The following is a 22503-nucleotide window of genomic DNA, read 5'->3' on the forward strand; positions in this document are numbered from 1 at the left end:
CTGTCCTTCGCGCACACGGCAGTGCCAAAAACCTCTGTGCACATGTGCGACTGCCAGCTGATCGTCTGGCCAGCATGCACGGTAGCACCTTGAAGTTCGGCTTTTCCGGAGTATGGCCCCAACGAGCCATACCCACTATGGTAAGAAAAGTTGTAAAATGAGACAAAATTCTGCTAACAACCTTCTTACATAGCAACAGAAAATTTGAACTCAATTGTGGTCATAAGGTGAGGACTACCTGTAGTAAGGAAAACTCTGGATTTGATGGTTTGAAAACCAGCGCCAAAAATACAAATGGAATAAAAGCTTAACCAAATATTATCTTGTAGAGGCTTAATATCCGATACTAATAGAAGAAAGAAAAATAAAAGCAAATGCTCATTGGCTTATTAGCCAAGAGCAGCTCTTGGTTGTTTTTATTTATAGGCTGTTGTTCTAAACTGGTTTTGTTGAAATGCTGCTTTCTCTTTTCAGATGTCAAGTGTGATCTACCAACAGTGGAAAATGGGAAATTAGTTAATTCATCTAAGCCTTCATATACCTATAATGATAGCATCACCTTTGAATGTAATACTGGCTATTCTGCTGTGGGAAGCCTCCATGTTAAATGTGGGGAGAATAGCTCGTGGGTTCCTGACATCCCCAAATGTGTCAAAGGTAACTATTGTACAGCCTTACAGGAGAGTTTACTGACATTTAATATGGAACATTCTGACTGAATAACCTGAATCATCATTTTCTCTTCCTCTAGTTATTGCCTCTCTCTCTCTCTCTCTCTCTCTCTCTCTCTCTCTCTCTCTCTCTCTCTCTCTCTCTCTCTCTCTCTCTCTCTCTCTCTCTCTCTCTCTCTCTCTCTCTCACACACACACACACACACACACACACACACACAGACAGACAGACAGACAGACAGACAGACAGACAGACAGACAGACAGACAAAGGAAAATAGGTTAGATTGGAGAAGGGGTGTATTTTTCTTCTTACGTCAACCTCTTCAGTCAGTTTGTGGATAGAAGAGCATTGTTGTGTACATGATAAACATGAAGGACATTCATATACCCACCCACCTACCCCTTTTCTTTCCATGTTTTGGTCACCTGTCAAATGCTCCTTTTGGGTCTGACATTCATGTAATATTGGGGCAATTTTACTAAGAGAATTTTCAGCATCTTTTGATGTACAAGAAAGAAGGTGCTCGAAGCTGTCCCTATTTGAGAAAATTTAGCTACAATGCTTTGTTAGAATATGGTCTCTTCTAATACACACACAGATACACAAACAAACAAATGGTTTCTGTCTTTTAAATCAGCCCACAGTTTCATTTTAAATGTGTCTTTACTACTCCTGCTTGAAACGTTTTTTATTAATTTCCAGATAACTGCATGGCTCCGAAACCACCACCCCACTCAGCACTAAAAGAAGAATTCCCAAAAGAAGGTTATCCGGTTGAAACTGTCCTGACATACCATTGCATCCCAGGTTATGAATATATTCCTGGAAGGAACCCTTCAATTAAATGTCTGAACACTTCAAAATGGTCTGAAATTCCACCAATGTGTCAGGGTGAGTATTTTCATGATGGTTTCATTCTTAAACATAGATCATCCATATTTACTATTCTTATATCTCAGCCTTCACTGGCTCCTCCAAAACCTCATTATACAATCCAAGAAAAATCCTAAACAAGTGCTTCATATATCCTAGATGAGAACCTTAGCATTCTAATATTTACAGTGAATTAATAATGAAGAAACAGGAATAACAAATTCCTTTCTTTCTAAAAACTGTCCATCTTATTTGCATAGGAATTTAATCTTCAGGGGATGAATCCTCTGCAATCAGGGTTCAATCTGAATACTGACACTTCTGTCTTGCGGAAGACAATCTCTTACAATCTTGAAATTACACATAAAGTAGATAAAATCCCATGCCATTGCACTAGACAGGCTACAGAAGCATTTCACAACTTGAACTGGGCCGTTATGTTAAAATAAGACTTTGGATCAGGATTTATGAAGCATCTGAAGCAGTGGTGGGTTTCAAAAAAATTTAGAACCTCTTCTGTAGGTGTCGCCTGGTTTGTGGGAGTGACATGCCGGCCATGTGACTTGGTGGGAGTGGCTTGCCAGCCATGTGACTGAGTGGGAGTGGCTTGGCAGTCATCTGACTGGATGGGCATGGCCAACTTATAAAATGTGGTGAAACTCACTTAACAATGCTCTTGCTTAGCAACCAAAATGTTGGCTCAGAAACTCTGGCATTTTATGCACGCAAGTCTTAAAGCTGTCAAGTTACCCTTGCACCCCTAATCCTTTAGGAAAAAAAACCCAAGGGTATTCAAACTTGACAGCTTTAAGACTTGTGGACTTCAACTCCCAGAATTCCTCCTCTCGCTCTTCATCTTGATAATGTCCGGACAGGCGGGGGGAGGGAGCTGGAACCAGTTCTAAACGACACTGTAGATTTGTGGAACCTCTTCTATAGAAGAGGTTAGAACTGGCAGGAACTCACCCCTGGTATAAAGTCCTTCTGTACACTCCAGAAAGCTTGGATGACAGTGAATGGAAATTTGCTAAAACCATGGGAAATCCAGAAAGGATCAAGACAGGGATGTCTTTGTTATCTATTGGAAGTTTATCTCATCAGTTGGAACTATGAAATAGAGATATTACAAGATACCAGAGCAAAAAGGCTACAAATCAAAGCACACAATTACAAACTGCAAGCATTTGCTGATCTTTGGTATTGATTGTGCAAGACATGCAAGAGAATATTGAATGTGTTATGAGGAAGGTCAAAATGTTTGGAGAAATGGTGGGTTTCAAAATAAATAAATAAAGAACCACAATCCTGACTAAGAACATAAATATGAAAGATCAGAAAAAAATTGAATATAAATATATCCAGCAATTTTGGAAGAGGGTTTGCAGAAAGGTGTTTCCGTATCCCATTTGTGAAAAAATAAAACCAGAGGACAGCAAAGAACCAACATCATTCTCTTTCTTACACCTTATAGTAGACCTGACCTCAACTAGTGTTGCCACCCAATGAAGTGACCTGCAAGCACTTCCTTTTCTAATGCTTATCTGGGAGGTTGGGGGAGAGGGAAAAAACAAACAAAAAACAATCTCAGCTATGCTTAATATATTGCAGCCATGCTGCTTAGACATTCATGATACTAATTGGAACAAAAAATGCATGTGGTGAAGTGAGCTGAGGTCACAAAAGTGTATGTCTTTCAATAAAAATGTATTAAGTAGAAATAGTCCCATCAGAGTCCTTCTGATTAAGACAAAAGGATATCAGTTGCAGCAAAGGGGAATCTAGTCCAATGTAGTATAGCCTATAAAATTTTAATTCCTCACGCTTTTCATACTTTCTAGTGTTTCATACTGTCTAGTCCTTTAAAATCCTCTTGCTCTTGGAACAGATCTGTTCAGTGGGAAACCCAAATGGGGTATTCTTTGTAATGAACTCCTGCATTGGTATTCTCTAGGGTCTTTTCCAAGTTGGCTGGTGAGCATCCTTGCTGTTAATGTCTAGAATGTAGATCCAGAGCCTGCACTTGAGATGTGGCAAGCACTGTTGTAGTGTTGGATCTGCTTTAGTTTTGGGAAATGATTCTAACTATTTTACAAGCATGTCCCAGTTCCAAACCATAGTAGATGATGGGAGTTTCCTTGTATCTACTCGGCTATCGTGATTAATGGTTTCCTCAGAAAAAGCCAATAAAGAGATAGGATTGAGAATAGGGCAGGAGAGACAATTATTTCTGGAGTTCCAGGATTACTAACTTACATATCCTATTTTAATAGATTGTTTCTTCTTTTGTTTATTTATAGCATTTCTAAATAACAATATAGCACTGTAGATTGTGGCATTAAGCTCAAAGATTTGTATACTTTTTCACATCATCTAAATAAGTACGTTCTTTGGTTTGGTCAATTTTTAATTAACGTTATACTGAACATTAACTATATAAATTCTGTAATTATTTTTTATTGATACTTATCAATATCGATGTATATATATCGATCTCAATATAGCTGATATACATAGTTGATATAGCTTTAGATAAAATAGCAACTTTGCATAGTTCCAGCACCAATGCCACCCCTTTGGCACAGATAATATGATGTCACAGAAGGATATGGCAGGGGTGACACTACATTGTAACAATACCAACCTGCTTTTGTCATTTTGAGGTAAGCGTGCGGTCTGCAGATGCCTCCGTTGCCCTGGAAGGTTCTGCATCTCTCTAGTGCAGGAGTGAAAGAGGCTTGTCACATCAGCCTGGATTTAGATTAGCATTATAACCCTGAGGTAGAAGTGCTGCATTCCCACATGACTGATTTACTCTTTGTGGTGACGCCTGTTGCCGTCCTGTGATACGTCGGATCTGAATGACTTCTACATTAAACGAAGACACTAATGTACATGCTAATTATTCTTCTAGGAAAAAAATGTCCCATTCCACACATAGAACACAGCAACCCAAGTACTTATCCTGACAACGCTCTCCGTCTGGGTGGCAATATAACTATCTCCTGTCTACATGGGTGAGTTGTAGTTCATCTCAAAACAGTTGCCTTAGAAGTAACAGCCACAAAAATCACTTTAAAATAAAATTAAGCTTGTTCTAAATTGTTCTTTTCAAATGTAAAAACATATAAACAGTCTACCTCCTCAGGTTTTGTATATAAATCAAGAAAGGTACATCTGCCCACTGTTTGTATGTATAAATATGAATCGTTTAGTGAGAAACAAAATGAGTCCTTTGCTCCTAACTGTGGAACATTTAGACAGCATTTTCTCCTGTTTGAGACTTTTTTCACCCGCTTCTTAAAAACTGCTTCATGGGACTCCAGCTTCTGTAATACTTCCTTTTCTTTAAATATTTTTACCATCTTTCTTCTGTTTATTTGCTTGATCATTTATTAAATTGTAATACCATGCATCTTGCTCTCTTCTAATTCCTAAGAGATAATAACAACATGAGATTTAAAAACGTATATTCTGAATTGTTTTTCTTTGTCTTTAGGTATAGGCCTGTTGGTGAAGATACACTTAAGTGTATTCTGAAAGATGGCAAGGTTGACTGGCATAAACCATTCCCACTTTGCGACCGTAAGAGATTTTACTTTAAAGTCATTAAAGTTTATGTCAGTGATTTTTCATGCAGTTTCCAAAAAGTGGCAGGGTTCAGTTTAGGTTATGATACAAGATGTAAAGAGTGCAGGAAATGCTTGCTTATTGAGTATTCACTTAACGAGAGTTCAAAGATAGGACAGAGTGAAAAAAGGTAGTTATTGCCTGTCCTTGAATTGACAAGTGGTTCATACAGACCCCCTCATCAAACTTCAGGCACTTTGAAATTGGGTCATCTCTTATGACCAGTTACAACCTCCAGCAATCATAGTGACTTTGATTCATAATTTTCTATTTCCAGCAGAAAACTGCAAAAATGATTGCTGCGAAAAACAATTATAAACCTGTCAGGTCACATGGTGATCTGTTTAAAAACGGCAATGACCAACAATTCTACTCGTTAAGCAATAACTCCTTGTACTGAAGAAAAGGAGGTCCTTGAACAGTCTTATTTAACTAAACCATGTATTACTGTTCTTCATCCTGAAATCTCCCCAGCTTTCCATATATAGAAACCTATTACTATTCCTGAGAATTCCAAATCCCAAATTTCTTGCAATAATTCTACTGCTTTCTTACTAAGATTGAAACATATCTGCGTCAACTAAATAATCTATTAAACTGCCAAACAATTTTTATACTTCTCCACAATATTTATCAGTCCCTTTGTTGCCTAATATATGTGGCAGTAATTCCCCATATCTCCCAAATAAATCTCTCCCAATCCTATCAATATACTGAAAATATCTGTTCTAAGGATATTAGCAAAATCCATTTTACAGCTGAAGCCTTTGACTGCAACAACAGCTACATGACAAAACCTCATTTGTCATAAATAGGGTAGAGTCCAGATACTTTGTTATTTAATATCTATGCATCTCATTTCATTAGTACAGGGACTCTGGATGACTTACAATATAATAAAGATTCATATAGTTATGTAATATGATTTCTCCTCTGCTACATACCAAGGAAGCTTTTTGCTCTCAGCTGGTGGAGAACATTTCTATGTTTATTAACTTGCCTGTAGTGTAGTAACCCCTTCAAACAACCTGAATATTCTTCCACCGCCAAAGTCTAACTGTAATTCTAGTTAAAACGTGACTTCAGGTAAATAATTCTCTCTCCCTCAGTTATCGCTTGTAGTCGTCCTATATCGATTGACAATGGACATTTTGATGCTGACCATAAAGACGAATATTACATTGGATCAGTTGTAACCTACCGCTGCCAGCGTGATTTCTCCCTGATAGGAGATTCAATCCTCACATGCATAACTACAGAAGATGGCCGAAGTGGAACGTGGAATTTACATGCCCCTGAATGTAAAAGTAAGGAAAAAATGGAAGTGTCTTTAATCAGATAAATTGCTTTTTTAGCTGCTGTTGTTGATAAATAAAATTCTTGAAGGGTGAAAATTATTACATACTCTCTGAAGCTCTGTGTTCCATGCAAGAGAGGAGAATTTGAAAAATAACAAAGGGGATAGTATCATAAACTACTTTGAGAAATATTGTAACGGTTTATAATGTAGGGCAAACTGTTAACTGTAATTCTTGTCTAATTAAGAGGTTAATTCAAAGAAATGAAACCTTCCTTCAGACATCCCTTGCCTTCAGCCTAATAGAATTCCTGATTCTAATTACAAATATTATTATGGAAGAGTAGTAATCTATCAAACTGATTTTCCATGTTTGGAAAGTCAATGATTACTTGCACGATTGCAGGAGAGGGCCAAAATTCATGACAACCAACCTATGGCACACATGCCCAAAGTGGCACGGGAAGCCATGTTGCCCAGACCACGTGTCTTTCCCTGTTTGTCTTCCAAGCACATATGTGCATGCAATGATCAGTTGCCCTTTAAGCGCGAAGGTTCACCATCACTAAATGGAGAGTGGAATTCATAAGACAGCTATCAGAAATGCTATAGTAGAACATAGTAAAAATATTATAGAAGCCCTACATGTTATGCACATATAAACATACTTCTTATTTGAAGATAATAATATTCAAATTTATTATGAACAATGTTTTTACATTGTGTTCCTCTCTTTTTGGTCAATGATTGCAAAATTACTGAGACTTCCAATTTCTGCAGCAATAAGTTGCAATGGCTCAGAAAAAGTGACTTATGACCATTTTTCACACTTATGACTGTTGCAGCATTCCTAAGGTCACATGGTCCCAATTTGTATCCTTGAAAATATCACAACTTTATTATGGATGCAGTGTCCCATGGTCACGTGATACCTTTTTGTCACCTTCTGACAAGCAAAGTCAATGGGGAAGCCACGTTCACTTAACAACGGTGTTATTAATTTAAGAACTGCAGCAATTCACTTAACAACTGTGGTAAGAAAGGTCGTAAAATGGGACAAAATTCTGCTAACAATGTCTCATATAGCTACAGAAGATTTGGGCACAATTGTGGTCATAAGGCGAAGACTACCTGTAGTAAAGAAAACTCTGGATTTGATGGTTTGAAAACAAATGCCAAAAACATAAACGAATAAAAGATTAACCAAATATTATCTTGTAGAGGCTTAATATCCGATACTAACAGAAGAAAGAAGAATAAAAGCAAATGCTCATTGTATATCCTTATTAGCCAAGAGCAGCTCTTGGTTGTTTTTATTTATAAGCTGTTGTTCTGAACTGGTTTTGTTTAAATGCTGCTTTCTCTTTTCAGAAGTCAAGTGTTATCGACCAAATGTGGAAAATGGGCAATTAGTTAATTCAGCTAACCCTTCATATACCTATAATGATGTTATCAGCTTTGAATGTAATCCTGGCTATTCTGCTGTGGGAAGCCTCCATATTAAATGTGGGGAGAACAGCTCGTGGGTTCCTGACATCCCCAAATGTGTCAAAGGTAACTATTTTACAGCCTTACAGGAGAGTTTGCTGACATTTGATCAAACAGCCCTTGAATTTAATGCATGTGTGGTACAGCCAGCTATATTGCTTCTGCTGTGAAGCACCCAATTTAGAGTATAGAGAACATAGAATAATAGAGTTGGAAGGGACCTTAGAGGTTTTCTAGTCCAACACCCTGCTCGAGCAGGACAGCCTACATCATTTCAGACAAATAGTCTGAAAGCCTATTTCAAAGCCTCTAGTGATGGAGGATCCAGAACTTCTAAATGCAAGCTATTCCATTGGTTGATTGGTCTCACCCTCAGCAAATTTCTCCTGAGTACTATGTTGCATCTCTCTTTGGTTAGTTTCCATCCATTGTTTCTTGATGTGCCTTTTGATGCTTTGGAAAATAGATTGACTCCCTCATTTCGGTAGGAGCCCCTCAAATATTGGAACAGTGCTATTTTATAGTGCTATTGGTAAAATTGATGAAACGGGAAAAAGGGCATGGTTGATTTTGCTTTTTAAATCCTGTCAGCCCTTCTCCAGGTAAAAAGTGAAATATTATTAAAAATATCACCAGTATTGTAGAGCTGGTGAAAATTTTGCACTGTCAGTTTGAAACAATCTCAAAATTTCCAATTGAAAGAGCATTTAAAAGAGGCATGGATAACTTTCCTACCTTTCTGTATTATTACAATGGATCAGTTGTAATCTACCACTGCCAGCGTCATTTCTCCCTGATTACAAATAATATTATGGAAGAGTAGTAATGTATCAAACTGATTTTCCATGTTTAGAAAGTCAATGATCACTTGCACGATTGCAGGAGATGGCCAAAATACGTGACGGCCAACCTACAGCGCACTTGCCTGAAGTGGCATGTGAAGCCATATTGCCCAGACCACATGGCCTTCCCTGTTTTTCTTCTGGGTTTCTGGCACATATGTGCATTCAAAGATCAGCTATCCTTCACGCACACGGCAGTGCCAAAAACCGCTGTGCACATGTGTGACTGCCAGCTGATCGTCTGGCCAGCATGCACAGTAGCACCTTGAAGTTCGGCTTTTCCGGAGTATGGCCCCAACGAGCCAGACCCACTATGGTAAGAAAAGTTGTAAAATGAGACAAAATTCTGCTAGCAACCTTCTTAAATAGCAAAATAAAATTTGAGCTCAATTGTGGTCATAAAGCGAGGACTACCTGTAGTAAAGAAATCTCTGGATTTGATGGTTTGAAAGCAAACACCCAAAACACAAATGGAATAAAAGATTAACGAAATATTATCTTGTAGAGGCTTAATATCCGATATTAATAGAAGAAAGAAAAATAAAAGCAAATGCTCATTGTATATCCTTATTAGCCAAGAGCAGCTCTTGGTTGTTTTTATTTATAGGCTGTTGTTCTAAACTGGTTTTGTTTAAGTGCTGCTTTCTCTTTTCAGATGTCAAGTGTGATCTACCAAAAGTGAAAAATGGGCAATTAGTTAATTCATCTAAGCCTTCATATACCTATAATGATAGCATCACCTTTGAATGTAATTCTGGCTATTCTGCTGTGGGAAGCCTCCATATTAAATGTGGGGAGAACAGCTTGTGGGTTCCTGGCATCCCCAAATGTGTCAAAGGTAACTATTGTACAGCCTTACAGGAGAGTTTGCTGACATTTAAAACGGAACATTCTGTCTGAATAACCTGAATCATCGTTTTCTCTTTCTCTAGTTATTGCCTCTTCTAGTCACTCTTTTCTTACAAGTAGAATTATATTGATCACACTGTTCATTCACATGACAAGAAACTCTAACAATAGGTGCTCAGGGTTTAGGAGCTATTGGAAATACTCTTATATCTGTAAAGCTTTCCATGCCAAATTGGACTTGATTTGCTCCTAGTCTTTCCTTGAATAGGAAAGTTGTTCCACATACAACCAGTGGTGGGATTAAGCCGGTTCGCACCAGTTCAGCTGAACTAGTAGCTAACGTATTGGCCGTTCGTTCGGCGAACCAGCTGAAAATAAAGTGCAAGTGAGGTTTTTTTCTTCTCCTCCTCTCTCCCTTCAGTTAATAGCTCCGAGCAGACAGCCAAAAACTACTTAATGGGCAAATAGTTGAGAAAGCAGAACTGCAGGAATGCAGCTGACACACACGTTGAATAAACAATAGAAACTGATTAGGATTAGGGCAGGGAAACACCCAGAAAACCCAACAATGACCCATTTAGGGATGGGATTAACCTCTTCCCTTCAGGAAGAAGGACAAGATTGCAAACATTTTCATTATAAAGGGTATTAAGTAACACATCTGTCATCAGCTGGTACTTTCTGGAATTCCCCAAGACCTTTTATAACTGCTGCATTGTTGTTTCTTCCTGGGGGGAAAAGATACAGGGTGGAATAATGATGCAGCTTCATTATACAGGGCCTGAATTAAATGCAGGTCTGGTCTAGCCAGCTATATTGCTTCTGCTATGAAACACCCAATTTAGAGTAGAGAGAATATAGAATAATAGAGTTGGAAGGAACCTCAGAGTTCTTCTATTCCAACCTCCTGCTCGAGCAGGAGACCCTATTTCATTTCAGACAAATAGTTGTCCCATCTCTTTTTGAAAGCCTCTAGTGATGGAGCACCCAGACTACCTGTAGTAAAGAAAACTCTGGATTTGATGGTTTGAAAACAAACGCCAAAAAACACAAATACAAATAGAATAAAAGATTAACCAAATATTATCTTGTAGAGGCTTAATATTCGATACTAATAGAAGAAAGAAAAATAAAGCAAATGCTCATTGTATATCCTTATTAGCCAAGAGCTGCTCTTGGTTTTTTTTTATTTATAGGCTGTTGTTCTGAGCTGGTTTTGTTTAAATGCTGCTTTCTCTTTTCAGACGTCAAGTGTGATCTACCAAAAGTGGAAAATGGAAAATTAGTTAATTCATCTAAGCCTTCATATACCTATAATGATGCTATCAGCTTTGAATGTAATTCTGGCTATTTCGCTGTGGGAAGCCTCCATATTAAATGTGGGGCTAATAGTTTGTGGGTTCCTGACGTCCCCAAATGTGTCAAAGGTAACTATTGTACAGCCTTACAGGAGAGTTTGCTGACATTTGATGACACAGCCCTTGAATTCAATGCATGTGTGGTCCAGCCAGTTGTATTGCTTCTGCTATGAAACACCAAATTTAGAACATAGGGAATATAGAATAATAAGAGTTGGTAGGAAGCTCAGAGTTCTTCTATTCCAACCTCCTGCTCGAGCAGGAGACCCTATATCATTTCAGACAAATAGTTGTCCCATCTCTTTTTAAAAGCCTCTAGTGATGGAGTACCCAGAACTTCTGTATGCAAGCTATTCTATTGGTTGCTCTCACCCTTAGTAAATTTCTCCTTTGTTCTAGGTTGCTTAAGTTAGTTTTAATCCATTGTTTCTTGTTGTGCCTTTTAATGTTTTGGAAAATAGATTGACTCCCTCATTTCTGCAGGAGCCCCTCAAATATTGGAACAGTGCTATTTTATTGTGCTATTGGAAAAATTGATGAAACGGGAAAAAGGGCATGGTTGATTTTGCTTTTTAAATCCTGTCAGCCCTTCTCTAGGTAAAAAGTGAAATATCATTAAAAAGATCACCAGTATTGTAGAGCTGGGGCAATTTTTGCACTGTCAGTTTGAAACAATCTCAAAATTTCCAATGGAAATAGCACATAAAAGAGGCATGGATGACTTTCCTACCTTTCTGTAGTTGACTAGGCTGTGCCAGTTTGATGAAAGGTGAATGTCTCAGCTCTCTTCTCCGTGAGATCCTCTGCTTTTTGCAACCTGGTGTCTTCTTTCTGTCCTAACGTAGCTGCTTAGTATTTCTGCTGCCATTGCCGGTCAGTCTCATGGAAGTGTTTACCTGATGTTTTCCCACATAACCCTAACATGCGAGACAGAAGAATTTCACAGGCTATGCCATCATTGAAGAATAAACCCAAAAGTAGAGAAAAATAAAGTGAAAACGAAATAAATTCTGTAATGTAAGGCGTGTGATGAGGCCGTCAGCACCCTTTCTCCTTTTAAAAGGACATCATTCTCACAAATGATTTATTTATTTTGGTAGATGTTTATCATGTCTTTATTACTTTATAAGGAACTCAAGATGGAGAACTTATCTAATATTCATTCCTCCTCTTAGTTTTCCCACAACCACAATCTAAGCAGTGGTTTGGGCTGGAAGAGGCTGACTGGTCACTCGGCCATTTTTTCAAGGCCAAAATGGGACTAAAACTCAGAGCCACTTGGGTTCTAGGCCAGCACCTTAACCACTACTTTGTTTAAAAGTGGAAGGGATGTCAAAATAACTTGTAAGAATTGCATGTGAAAACAGGGTTGGAGGAAACAAGTTTGTAAAGCTGCAAATATCACAGATAACATTTCAGAATAATCTCCCAAGGAATGATGCAAAACATGAGAGGTTGTAGCAAATTACGATCTGAGATGGACGTGCTAGTAGGAAAGGAGACTAGAATGAGCAGTAATACTTTGCAAGATGCATCAAACCTGAAGTCAAGATGTTTGTTATTTATTTGCACAAGGCCAGCATTTTTTTTATTTTTATTGTGGCGAGTGGCTGGGTGTAATAAGGAGTGGCTGGGAGGGGAGGTGTGAGGCGTGAGAGTTTGGGTAAAGAAAGGCCAGGCAAGGCCAGGGGCCCTTTGAAATGAGTCAGGGGTGGGTTGCTGCTAGTGTTACTGCCGGTTCGTTTCGTGTGCACGCATGCCTGATGCGTATTGTGCGCACGTGTGCAGTTGCCTCTAAATAGTTCTGTGCATGTGCAGAAAATTTAAAAAGGACAAAAAAACATGCAGGCTATGGCACCAGTGAACGGAAACTGGTTCGGAGGTGTGGCCGGCCTGAGTCACTGCCGGTTCTGCGTCTCCAGCTAGCATTCCTCTATCACTTTGCCTGTTCCAATGCGAACTGATAGCAACCCACCTCTGACATGAGTGATGTTGAGTTGGCCACACCCACTCAGTCACATGAATACCCAGCCACACAGACTAGCCAGTCATTAGGGCAGAGAACCGCTTGTTAAATTATTTGAATCCCACCACTGCATACAACTCTTTTAGTTAAATGGTAATAAATCAGTTTCTTTGAAAGAGAAATCTGTACACAAACCATTTTGATCATGAAAGAACAGTCTTTCTGCACACCTCATTCCTCCTTCTGAATTGGTTAGATTGGCCCTTGCAGAATGTGGTATTTGACTGTCTTGTTCATAGTCACAGATTAGGATCCCATTTAGTTAAATTTCTTTACTGGAAGAGACTGAAATACAAGATGAGATCTTGGAAAGCAGAAAGAGGGAGGCCACCTCTGAAGCTTATTCCATAACCAGTGGTCACTGTCCAGGGGTGACTTGGCACACTCACTTATTACAACTTCATTCCAAACCTGAATTATAATATCAGCATGAGATAAAGCATAAAGCACCATGCCATGAAATGCAAAAGTTCAAAACTATTACATTTTCTGCAGTAATTTGATTTATTTGTTTATTTAAGGGTGATGTTATAGTGATTTATTTATTAAATACCCAATATATATTTAATGTATTTATTAAATACTAGGTGGTGGAGAACATTTCTATGTTTATTAACTTGCCTGTAGTGTAGTAACCCCTTCAAACGGGCCTGAATATTCTTCCACTGCCAAAGTGTAACTGTAATTCTAGTTAAAATGGGACTTCAAGTAAATAATTCTCTCTCCCTCAATTATCGCTTGTAATTGTTCTAAACCGATTGTCAATGGATATTTTGATGCTGACCCTAAAGACGAATATTACATTGGATCAGTTGTAATCTACCACTGCCAGCGTGATTTCTCCCTGATTACAAATATTATACAAATATTATTATGGAAGAATAGCAATGTATCAAACTGATTTCCCATGTTTAGAAAGTCAATGATTACTTGCACGATTGCAGGAGATAGCCGAAATCCGTGATGGCCAACCTATGGCGCACTTGCCTGAAGTGGCACGTGAAGCCATGTTGCCCAGACCACATGGGCTTCACTGTTTCTCTTCTGGGTTTCTGGCAAATATGTGCATTCAAAGATCAGGTGTCCTTCGCGCACACGGCAGTGCCAAAAACCACTGTGCACATGTGCGACCGCCAGCGGATCGTCTGGCCGGCATGCACGGTAGTACCTTGAAGTTTGGCTTTTCTGGAGTATGGCCCCAAGGAGCGTGCATGCTCACACCAGCATCACTAGCCTAAACGTAGAGTTGAATTCATAACATAGTTATCAGAAATGCTAGAGTTGAACATTGTAAGAAAATTATAGACAATAACATTGAAATTCATTATGAACAATGTTTTAAATTGAACTCCTCTCTTTTTGTCATTGTTACAAAATGATTGATCTGCAGCAATAAGTTGCAATGGCTGTGAAAAAGTGACTTATGACCATTTTTCACACTTATGACTGTTGCAACATTCCTATGGTCACATGGTTCCAATTTTGTTCCTTGAAAATGACACATATTTATTATGGCTGCAGTGTCCCATGGTCACGTGATACCTTTTTGTGACCTTCTGACAAGCAAAGTCAACGAGGAAGCCATATTCATTTAACAATGGTGTTATTAATTTAAAAACTACAGCAATTCATTTAACCACTTTGGTACGAAAAGTCGTAAAATGAGACAAAATTCTGCTAACAAACTTCTTACATAGCAACAGAAAATTTGAGCTCAATTATGGTCATAAAGCGAGGACTACCTGTAGTAAAGAAAACTCTGGATTTGATGGTTTGAAGACAAATGCCAAAAAACACAAATGGAATAAAAGATTAACCAAATATTATCTTGTAGAAGCTTAATATCTGATACTAATAGAAGAAAGAAAAATAAAAGCAAATGCTCATTGTATATACTTATTAGCCAAGAGCAGCTCTTGGTTGTTTTTATTTATAGGCTGTTGTTCTGAGCTGGTTTTGTTTAAATGCTGCTTTCTCTTTTCAGATGTCAAGTGTGATCTACCAAAAGTGGAAAATGGGAAATTAGTTAATTCATCTAAGCCTTCATATATCTATAATGATGTTATCAGCTTTGAATGTAATCCTGGCTATTCTGCTGCGGGAAGCCTCCATATTAAATGTGGGGAGAACAGCTCCTGGGTTCCTGATATCCCCAAATGTGTCAAAGGTAACTATTGTACAACCTTACCGGAAAGTTTGCTGACATTTGATCAAACAGCCCTTGAATTTAATGCATGTGTGGTCCAGCCAGCTGTATTGCTTCTGCTGTGAAGCACACAATTTAGTGTATAGAGAACATAGAATAATAGAGTTGGAAGGGACCTTAGAGGTCTTGTAGACGAACACTCTGCTCAAGCAGGAGACCCTATATCATTTCAGACAAATAGTTGTCCCATCTCTTTTTGAAAGCCTCTAGTGATGGATCACCCAGAACTTCTATATGCAAGCTATCACATTGGTTGATTTGTCTCACCGTTGCAAATTTCTCCTTAGTTCTATGTTGCGTCTCCCTTTCGTTAGTTTCCCTCCATTGTTTCTTTATGTGCCTTTTGATGCTTTGGAAAAGATTGACCCCCTCATTCCTGTAGGAGAAATGGTGGGTTTAAAAATAAATAAATTAAGGACTACAATCTGACTAAGAACATAAATGTGAAAGATCAGAACAAATTGGAATTTAAATATATCCAGCAATTTTGGAAGAGGGTTTGCAGAGAGGTGTTTCCGTATCCCATTTGTGAAAAAATAAAACCAGAGGACAGCAAAGAAGAACCAACATCATTCTCTTTCTTACACCTTATAGTAGACCTGCCCTCAACTAGTGTTGCCACCCAATGAGTGACCTGCAAGCACTTCCTTTTCTAATGCTTATCTGGGAGGTGGGGGGTGGGGGAGAAACCAAACAAAGAACAATCTCAGCTATGCCTTAATATATTGCAGCCATGCTGCTGGGACATTCATGATACTAATTGAAACAAAAAATGCATGTGGTGAAGTGAGCTGAGTTCACAAAAGTGTATCTCTTTCAATAAAAATGTATTATGTAGAAATAGTCCCATCAGAGTCCTCCTGATTAAGACAAAAGGATATCAGATGCAGCAAAAAGGAATCTAGTCCAATGTAGTATAGTCCATAAGATTTTAATTCCTTTTCATACTTTCTAGTGTTTGGAAAGGGAATGGAAGAGGTGACACCAACTTTTCTCCTGTAACTCTAGTTCTTTAACATCTTCTTGCTCTTCAAACAGATCAGTGGGAAACCCAAGTGGGGTATTCTTTGTAATGAACTCCTGCATTGTATTCTCCAGGGTCTTTTCCAAGTTGGCTGGTCCCGTCCCCATAGGATGTACATCTGTTGGGACTCAGAATAAGGGCCTTCCCTGTAATGGCTTCCAGCCTTTGGAACATCGTCCCTGCAGAAATTAGACTGGCCCCCCACTCTGTCAGTCTTTCCTAAGTCCCTGAACGCTTGGTTTTGCCAACTGGCCAGAGGAACCCAGATTGGATGGAGCCCATCAAATTCCTTATTTAACCATGTGGTATTACTGGGGGGGGGGGGGATTAGATAGATAGATAGATAGATAGATAGATAGATAGATAGATAGATAGATAGATGATAGATAGATAGATAGATTTCTGTCTTTATTGTTTATAAGGTTCCTAGAGTCATGTGAGTAAGTAGGCAGTGATATAATTTTTTTAAAATAAATAAAAATAAGGAATATTATAGTAGCATGTAGTATATAGTGGAATATGGGTGGGTAACAATATATTCTAGCGAATGTTTTCTATTTAACAATGTTCACCCTCCATGCTCCTTTTTAAAAAAATTACAGTCCAAATTACAGTCTACGACCCCAAAAAAGAAATAAAACAAAAACATGTAGGCTTCAATAAACTGAAAAGCAGCCAATTATTGGGAAGCTAAACCTTTGGCAAAATGACAGGATATTATTTCTATGTATTGTTCTTACAGGCTTGTTTTTTCAGACTTGATATTAATTTTTTGAGACTAGAGCATTTATGATCCTACTGTATATTGAACATCAATAATTATTAATTATTTTTATCCCTCCATTATTAATATAGCTTTCACTCTTGTACACAACTTTTGCAGTTAAAATTGCCTTTTTATGCATGATGAGTCTGTTATCTGTAATATTTTTTAAACTGTATTTTATCTATCTTTTTTAATATAAAAGCAAGTTTACCAGCTTATATTTGTAACCTAATATGGATGTTCACTAGGTGGAAACATTTTTTCTTTGAGCTCAATATTGAGAATAACTCATCATAGTATTTATTTATTTATTTATTTATGCAGATTTATATTAAAAGGTAGGCTTTTTGTTTAGAAAGAATGTATTTGGCTCTCATTTGCCCAGAGTTAAAATATTTTTCATAATGATTTTATTAAAAGTTTTAAACAGAACAATAAAAAATAATATAAACTAAAAAAAAAAGAAAGCAAAAACGGTTCAAGAAAGCAGCTACATATTTCTTTATATATTGCTAAAAATAATTCCTTTTCACCCCTCTGGGCTGTGTTCTGAATTTTATTTTATTAACATTTTCTTTCAAACAGGAAATGTTGGCAATCCAAATAGTACTACAGACAAGCCAAATACTACAACAAAAGATTATGCAGGTAAGGCTGAAATAGTCTGAGGTTAGCTACTGCACTTGTACCAGCAAGATGGTTTCTTTTCAAATAGTGAAAACTGTGGCAGTTCTTAATAAAAGACTTAAGAAAGAAAAAACAAACAAAAATGGCATTTTCATCAATGTTTATATGAAAAGAGTTGTACAATTTTATCCTTCTAAACAACATAGACACAACAAAGTCCATTTTTCATATTCAGCACCATATTTCTATCTGTTGCACAAAGTGGCTGTTCTAAAATGAGTCCTTCCCAAATGGAGATCAATTTAGGGGGAGGGGGAGTAAGCTTCAGATCAAAGCTTTCAATAGTGCTGGTTGTAATTTGATGTTGCTCCTAGTATTTGTGGAGATTTATTTCAGATTCCATTTTTGTGCACTGTACCCATTTTAGTTCACATATTGAAATTCATAATCTAGCACTTTACTCACCACACTACACTGGCTTTCTACTATTTAGTAACAAATGATAATGATATTTTAAATAAACTAGAAAGAGAAAGTATATGTTGATTCCAATGAAACTCAAAAGTTTAACTCATTTCTGTTCCTCTTTTTTCTGTTTTAGAATACCACAAAACTACAGCACTTGGTAAGTAATTACATGGTGAGCTATTTCAAGGTGTAGCCAATGATGTTCTGTTTTCATGAATGATGAATATTTATTTACAATGTGTTCATAATTCATACATTGTAGCTTGTCATGATGTATTCTGACTGCCCAAAGCCCAAATAGTGAATTCTATATACAAGTGAGATCTTGAACTTTAATTTTTCCAATTTCAGTGTAACTGGACTAAATACTATATTACAGTGGAATTGGAACACTTAAGGTTCAGTAATGTAAAATTCAACATTTTGAGTGTGGTAAACTTTTCTTTCTCTCTTTAGTGTTGATATGTTGGAGTTGTCACTGGATTTAGATTTTAGCAGCTGTCTTAATTAAGAGTATCTTTTTCTAACTTCTCACAGAAATTTCATTTAAACTTTTTAAGAATACAAGAATTTCAGCAGCTCAAATATTTTTCATACTTTACCCCTAAATCATCTTGGACAAAAATTCATTTTTTTCTTATTGGCTGTTCAATGAAATGGTGAGGAACTGAACTGCTTTGCAATTGATGGAAAGCTTTACAGCTCTCTTACTAACAATTTCCTGAATCTTTATCAGCTAGTGAACTAATGCATCCAACAAAGGCAGTATAATTCGGTGTATTGGAGAACTTTCAAATACATATAAAGGCCTTCATGTGAATGGAATCCTGGTAGTGAAAATTGATTGACTTATTTAGATGTGCAAAAACTCATTATCAGAATCATAGCTCACAATGAAGTCAAAACTCCCAAGAACCCAATATTATTGCAGATCATGTAATAGAAATGAAATAGACAAAATCCTGCACTTATTCTGGCCATACCTGAGAAACAAAGATATTGATCATGAAATCAAATATTAAAAAGTATGTTACCACAAGGACATTAATGTGAAAAGAAAATATTTCTGCTCATTCAGAAGAGGTATATCTATGATTTTTGCCATACGTCCTACCTGATTTCCTGAAGAAGCCTTTGTTCTTGAGCTACTTTCGATGGAGGGGTAACAATTCAAAATAACCTAAATAAAATTGAACACTGAATCATATTCAACAGGATGATGTTCAGGGGTTATAAATTAATGTTCTGGATCTAGGCAGGAAAAATAATAGACATGAATACTGTGTAGGACACGGGAGACCTGGCAGGGGAGCACTGAATGTGAGAAGGGGAACGGGACAATTTGCCACAGCCAACTTGCTGCGGCCAACATGCCATGGCAAACTCACCACAACCAACTTATCACAGCCAACTTGCTGCAGGACAACTCGCTGTGGGACAATTTAGCAATTCTATTTAATTATTTCAAATAAATAAAAATTATTTTAATTTTTGCCATTCACATTTCATTCTGTCCCTTCTTTTGCATCCTTTTTTTAATGATTCTATTCCACCATTTAATTGATATTAGTGTAATTCTTGTCCTGTAGTGAGTTGTCCTGTGGCAAGTTGGTCACGGCGAATTGTCATAGACCCTGTGAGAAAGATCTAGGGATTCTAATAAAACATTCAATATGAGCAAGCCATATGATGCAACAACTGCTAAGGTCAACAAATTTTTGGGCTGCATTAACCTTTATGTCCAGATTCACAGGAAGTAATAGTTCCACTATATACATGCTGATCAAATTGCATTTGGATTACTGCGATAAATCTTGGGCATCAGAGTTTATAAAGTTTAGGGAAACCTGGAATAGGGATAGAGGATCTAAAAATGAAATCTTATGAAGAGTACATAGGCATCATCTCAGTTAGATTGAAAATGTTTTCTCTGTCCCAGGATGTTTAGATGAGATACTCTAAATGAAACCCATGTTTCATTTATGTTCATCAACATACACAAATCTTAAAATCTTCCTTATATCCACAAGGCTTTAAAACAAGCAGAGATATTGCTTTTGGCAATCCTACCCTTTTATACCTGTTTGGAAAAGAAAATGAGAGGCCTAAGTCACCTAGTATCTCCTTGGTGAGATGGATGGCATAGAAGTTTAATATTAAATAAACAAAAGTAAATATGAATGATAGCAGAAGATTTAAAGAGACTCACAGAATTCTTCTTCCAGCCCTTTCTGATTATTGGAAAAGCTGAAATGTCTAATGGAAAGAAAAATAGCAAGCACATACATGGCATTTTTCCCAGACTATCCCTACTAGACTCAGATCTATTCTGATATGTTTATAAAACATACACATTCATACAACTCCTCCTCCTCCAATACTTTAGGAATCACTTATTCTATGACAGTCATGGTGAACCTTTTCGGCACCAAGTGCCGAAGCCGGAATACCTGTGCATGTGCGTGCACCAGACCACCGGAAACCCAGAGACCAGCTGGTCTTCGGGTTTCCAGTGCTCTAGGGCACCGGAAATGCCTGTTTTTCTAGCCATTTTTCTAGCTGTTTTCAGACTGTTTTTAGGCCATTTTCCCGGTCATGTTCAGGCTGTTTTCCAGGCCACTTTCTGGGCCATTTTGGGACCATTTTTCAGGCCAAAAATGCCCCCCCCCAATGGCCTGAAAACAGCCTGAAAAATGGTCGGAAAATGCCACGCCATTTTCAAGCTGTTTTCTAGTGCTCTGGTGCTCGCAAACACCAGATGGCTGGCATGCATGTGCATGCTGGAAACCAGAAGAGTAGCTGGTGACGGCGCACATAACTTCAGAGAAGGCACTGGGTGCTACCTCCGGCACACGTGCCGTAGGTTCACCATCATGGTCCTATGAGGTAAAAAATGGTACTGAATGTTGTATGAAACTCCTGCTTCATTCTTGCTTCAAGTAAAAGGTTTTGAATTATTTATTACCACTTTTTCCTAGGACAACTGATCATCCTCCTGGCTGTTCTGTATAATTGCTGGTGAAGTCATGACACTGAACATATGGAAAATCTATCAAAATTTTATTTGATTATATTGGGTACCTGCTTGATTAATTTATTTCATTTCATTCCTAAACATAAAATACAAACTCCTAAAAACCATTTATCTGTTGGTTTGTTTATTGCATTTATATTCCATATTTTTTTCTGAAAGCAAGAATATATGGGGTCACCCCTATTTTATTCCACAAACAGCAGCTTGTTAAGAAAGTTGTACTAAGAATGATTTATTGCAAAGGTTATGCAAGGGTTACCACACAAGTTCCATATTTTTTAAAATACTTTATTAAATTTCAAGAAGAATTAAACACAAAATAACTATTAAAAAGTGGGGGGATTCAAAAGGTGAAAAGGTTAAAAAGTGAAAAAAAGAAAAAGGAAGGGGGAAAGTGAGGAAAGGCCTCCAACTTATTTAATCCAGATACAAATATTTAATGAAATATTTTTCCTTACTAATATAGCCATAGCAAAAGAAAAAAGTCCCATATTTCCTCTATTTGATTGAGCCATTATTACAAAAAAATTCCACCTCAAAGACATATGCATCTTACATTTGTATATACTTTTATCTCATCAAAATACATTTTACCACAAAATTCATTTCTTAGATATACATAATTATCAATATCAAATCTTACTTACCCAATCTTACAAAATTAATCTGACATAAAGAAGAAAGTATTTGGTGTGAAAAATGTAGATCTACCAGAAAAGATGGAAAAGAATACGAATATAAGAAATTTTGAGATAATGGAATAGATGAAGGATGAAATTTTCTTGGCGAGAGGAATGCTCAACTGCCAAGGAGAATTATTCAACAATGGATGTTGCAGAGATATTTACAATAGAGACTTATGAACTTTGGAAATGAGATGCAATTGTTGGGAAAGTTCCCAATTAAAAAGCTAAAACAACATTTCATTACTATTTTTTGCTTTCATATATAATGTATAAGAGGTCAATTGAGCTGAAAATAGTTATAGAAGCTCAAATTTTGCATCTGCTTTGCAAGGGAGGAAGCTATGTAATAGATTTTGTCAGTGCTCAACTAGAGCAATAATAAAGTGTTCTTTTAATCCACACTTTTTAATGTATTTGTCTAATTTTCCCTCTGTTAATTTTCTTCTTTTGGATGTTGTATTTCAATCTTTTCAATAAAATAAAAATTACAAGAAAAGAAAGGAAATAAGTATATCTTTGAACAAGATATAGTTCCCATTTAATCTGATGAAACATTTATTTGGTATACATCTAGTAAAATAAAATGAAATAATACAGACCAATCTGTAGGTCAAAAGAGCAAGAGTGATTCAGCAGGATTTACTGGTCCAAAAAGGAG

General features: G+C 37.2%; 1 protein-coding gene across 1 annotated transcript in view; it reads left to right on the forward strand.

Moving 5' to 3' along the window:
- Positions 1-22503, forward strand: part of LOC106553971 (complement receptor type 2) — a 119619-nt gene that overhangs the window by 45311 nt on the left and 51805 nt on the right. The window contains exons 13-24 of the mRNA XM_087720851.1: positions 475-657; positions 1377-1565; positions 4459-4561; positions 5044-5129; positions 6284-6481; positions 7843-8025; positions 9457-9639; positions 10895-11077; positions 15019-15201; positions 17616-17678; positions 18259-18282; positions 20156-20253. Coding sequence (XP_087576977.1) covers positions 475-657; positions 1377-1565; positions 4459-4561; positions 5044-5129; positions 6284-6481; positions 7843-8025; positions 9457-9639; positions 10895-11077; positions 15019-15201; positions 17616-17678; positions 18259-18282; positions 20156-20253 — 1676 coding nt within the window. The remainder of the gene's footprint in view (positions 1-474; positions 658-1376; positions 1566-4458; positions 4562-5043; positions 5130-6283; positions 6482-7842; positions 8026-9456; positions 9640-10894; positions 11078-15018; positions 15202-17615; positions 17679-18258; positions 18283-20155; positions 20254-22503) is intronic.

This window comes from Thamnophis sirtalis, unplaced genomic scaffold (genome assembly GCF_051295495.1).
Source record: "Thamnophis sirtalis isolate CommonGarterSnake01/CBP01778 unplaced genomic scaffold, rThaSir2_p1.2 scaffold_7, whole genome shotgun sequence".
Taxonomy (NCBI): domain Eukaryota; kingdom Metazoa; phylum Chordata; class Lepidosauria; order Squamata; family Natricidae; genus Thamnophis; species Thamnophis sirtalis.